We start from the raw sequence: 4,066 nt of genomic DNA, 5'->3' as shown, positions 1-4,066 counted from the left end.
AGACAACCTGAGGAAGTGTTAGCCAACGGGGGAAAGTAGTCCAGGTGTCACCTTGCCCCATCCACAATCTGCTCGCCATGCGGGCAGAGCACACAGGGAGCAACGCACGCCCTTCCCATCAACAGTGAAGTACAGTCAAAGGTGTACAGAGCATGCAGTGACACTCAAAAATCATGATCAACACTGAAAAGGAACTTTGGAAGTGAGTATAAAGTCCTTGGGTGTACAACTGATGGGTCAGGCACTGCAACTTCCATCCACAGTGGGGTCTGAGCCAACCCCCCAGCAGCGCTGAGCTTCTAAGCCCTTATTCCATGCCAACATTTCCAACAAAAACATTTTTTTTCTCCTCAAAGATCATCAGATCTGTTGTTATGAATTATGTAGCAAGCGTCAGTGATTGTGCAGGATGGTCCAGAAGTGGACCAGAAGTGCCGGTCCATGACCGCAGCTCTGCATGCACCTCCCAACCCACGCGTGTCCGTACAGGTACCACCCGCCTGTGGTCTCAAGGGTTTTACCCACAGCTGATGGCACGCAGAGCCCTTTTCCCGGCCACTGCTGGTGGTGGCTTCCATACCCAGCTCTCTGACCATGCCACCCATCGCTCCATCTCACCCAGACCTCCTCCTCCAAGGAGTCCCCAGGAAGCCACCGTGACCTGGTCCCCAAACACGGACCACAGACAATGGGTGTCCCTGGGCATCACCTCCAGCATTTCAGGGAAGGGTCTGTGGTGGCACCACAAGCCATGGTGATGGCGACACCCACATGAGACCCAGCCCTCCTGCCTCGACCCTGCCGGAGCAAGACGAGATGGAAAAGGAAACCCAAACGCAAGCACAGAGGGATATCAAACCACACATTTATACAAAGTATTACTCATTTTGAAACCCACAGGGTCAACTTCAGTTAAGAACATGTTTAAACATTATTTTCACCATAGAGAAAGCAGTAAGGAGTGATGCCACCGCCAGCGCAGCCATGTGCCCACCCGGGCTTGGGCAGCTCTGGCTGCGAGACCCCGGCTCACGCAACCATCGCCTGCATCGCTACTGGCCCAACTGGGCCACCAAAGCAAAAGGGAGCGAAATCCGGGCACTGCGGAATTAGGGGGAAGTGGGACTCTGGCTTTTGGGTCCAGAAGAAATGCCTGCTTGGCTTCATGGAGACATTCAGCTGTTTTCATGGTTAGCTATTCTATCAACGTGAGAAATCAAGCATGTCCTGCTTATTTAAAATGCTTTTCTTGCACATATATTACAAATCACAAAGATTTTTAAAAATTTTTACTATCGTATCTAAAGTGTGAATTTTATCCATTTATTTGTTGTTTTGCCTAGGCTTATTAATACAAGTTTCTCTCTAAACAATGCCTTTAGAAATACATTTTAATTTTTTTCCAGTAGCCTAGACGCAGGAAAAGAAACCCCAAGAAAACATTAAAGCAAAATAGAAACCAGCAGTTAATTTAAGGCTAGCAGATTTGGTGTTAGGAGTTAACAAATACACCTTCTTTTCAGAAAAAAGACATGCACCATAACTACCTTGTTGAACAAAACATCACGATCCACATCAGAGAAAAAAAAAAATTTCAAATCAAATTATAACTTACCCTGAAATTTACCCACTCGCATGTTTTACCTACTACTTACTCTTAAGAAATACAGGGGAAAGGAACACCCCTTTTCATATTTTTCAGAATATACAGTATACATATAGTAGGAGTCATGCCATAAAACTATATGCAAAAATTGCACACTATTATTGCATGCGCGCTGTGATACTACATGCCAATGAACACCAGCTCGCCCATCGTCCCGTCGTTCCTGCTTATACCGCGGGGATGCTCCTGCCTCCCGGCGCGCCGGGGACCACAGAGTTCAGCACACGGACGGCTGGCGGAGGGGCCGCTCTCCTGCCCACGCTGCCCTTGCCCGGAGCAGTCCAAGCTCTACAAGACATCTCCAAGTCCCGTCGGGTTATGTAAACCGGTCGGAATTCATTTTGCGCAGTTTGGGTGGAAGGTTGCCTTCCATCCTGCCTCCGCCCGAGAGCTTCTGCAGCTTGGGCGGCAGGTCGGCCACCGACTGGCTGATGGGATCCGACATCATCTTGGTGGTCTTAGACACCAGTTTCTCCTCCGAATTCCCGGGGACCGAGCTGATCCGCTGGAGTTTCATGGGTAAATCCCCCATGCTGTAGGCTTTCTCGGAGGTGGTGGAGCTCATCCTGAGGAGTTTTTTGGGGAAGTCTTCCCTCCCTGTAATTTTCTGCAGTTTCGAAGGCAGCTTTGTGCCAACTTCATCAAGACCATCCAGGCACTCCACCGAGTTATTCCTCTCCTTGCTGTTGCTCACAGCGGGCGCTATCAAGGGCGAGGACATGAGGAGCATCTCCTCCTGCTCCTTCACGCTGTACGGCGGGGTGGGGACCTCAAACGTCGCGTGGAACTGGGAGTAATCGACTTTAAAGAACCCCTCTTCCAAGGAGATCACGGGGAAGAACCGATGACCCCAGAGCACCTCGTCCTCGGTGTAGGATGTCCTGGCTTGGCACGTCATCCCTGCAACGAGCAAGGGAGAAAAACTTGCACCCGTTATGGACAACTGGGGATGCACGTGAACCTTGGGGATTTTTTAACATTTCACTGAGACATATTCTATGGTTTTAAATGTGTAAAAGAAAAGGCACTGGGATGCCTGCTGCTTACAGACAGTAGCTACTGAATTGTCATCCCCGAGGTGAAAGGGGCCAGCAATAGAGGAAGGAGCACAACTGTGTGAATAATTCACATCGACTATTGTGGCCACTTTCAAAGGTGCTGCTGACAAAGGGAAATACAGGGCTGGCTGAATACCCCACTATTCAATTAGCCAGAGCTGCTAATTGTCATGTAAAGTCAGACTTGTGAGGATTTTAAAGTATCACTAAGTTATTCCCCATTTTCATCCCACTGCTGAATGCAACCAATGAACCAGACCCCGCACCTCACCCATGGTATGCACAAACACAGCCCACGCTGGAGCATTCCCACCCTGCAGCGAGCAGCACGTACATCCCATGAAATACATTTATTCCTCTTTAAGGGCTTCACCAGCAACCTGCTCACAGATCTGCTGCTGCCAGGCTGAGATCCAAGCTTTCAGAAATTAGCAGGGAAGAAGAAATATGACAAAGAGGCACAAGGCTGCCCTTCCCCTTCCTCCACCGCCTCCATCCGCCCCAGCACCCCGACGTGGCCATCCCAGTGACCCATCAGCCTTGGACATCAGAGGGAAACGATGGCTGTGGATTGCCGGAGGCTTCTAGAAGTGATACTGCTGCTTATTTTTATTCTAAAAATTCTTTTTTTTTTTTTTTTTAAATGGTACCTGTAGCAATCTGTAAATAGAATTACCCTGCCACTTTATCCTAGTCTAGCAAGCTGGCTAGATGACCTTTGGTTTTCAGGAAGTTAAATCTACCTCTGCAAACACATCCTCTGCTTGGCTGGTAAGAATGCCTCCAAGTCCAGAGAACAGGAAAGGAAGCTTTGGAAGGCACACGAAAACCGCCAGCAGGGCTGTGGCAAGGGATGGATACGCTCCTGGTGACATACAGCCAGAAAAAAAATCACATTTTATTACATTTATGTGCCTGCTCATGGAACCAAAGTTCTAGCTCTGCATAGTGATTGCTACTGATAATGCGTCTGAGCATATCACAGGACACAAAACTCAGCGTTCTGTTTCGAACCCGCATGCTGCTCCCACCACCCATGGCAGCACCCCAGGCAAGCCCCCGGACCCGTGGGAGCAGACCCTGAGCCCAGCACGCCCACCCCTCCCCACGGCCAGAGGGAGGTCAGCGTTTACACTTTCTGGTGCATTTTCACCCGGTCACCGTGTGTTTCAGTTCTGCTTACTAAGTGAAGTGGAAGCCATCACGTACCTAATGGCTTTATAAAAAACCTGTGATTTTCAGAAAAAATGGGAATTAGTGAGCACTTCTCCCATCTGGGTCCTTCCCTCCACAGCTGCTCACCCGCCGCACCTTCACCAGACCCTTCCCCTCGGCTTCGTCA

At 49.5% G+C, this 4,066-nt stretch overlaps 1 protein-coding gene across 1 annotated transcript; it reads right to left on the bottom strand.

The window, feature by feature from the left end:
• Nucleotides 1–1,982: 1,982 nt before the first annotated feature.
• LOC104470777 (G protein-activated inward rectifier potassium channel 1) lies at nt 1,983–2,564 on the bottom strand. The gene has a single exon (XM_010085823.1). The coding sequence runs from the start codon at nt 2,562–2,564 to the stop codon at nt 1,983–1,985; it is 582 nt and encodes a 193-aa protein (XP_010084125.1).
• Between the last annotated feature and the right edge of the window lie 1,502 nt (nt 2,565–4,066).

Source organism: Pterocles gutturalis, unplaced genomic scaffold (assembly GCF_000699245.1).
Source record: "Pterocles gutturalis isolate BGI_N339 unplaced genomic scaffold, ASM69924v1 scaffold49456, whole genome shotgun sequence".
Taxonomy (NCBI): domain Eukaryota; kingdom Metazoa; phylum Chordata; class Aves; order Pterocliformes; family Pteroclidae; genus Pterocles; species Pterocles gutturalis.
Note: the sequence above shows the minus strand (reverse complement) of the source record. Positions and strands in the feature narration are given on the sequence as shown.

Excerpts from the sequence above, each read along its gene's own strand:
- LOC104470777 (XM_010085823.1), bottom strand. The coding sequence starts at position 2,564 with ATGACGTGCCAAGCCAGGACATCCTACACCGAGGACGAGGTGCTCTGG.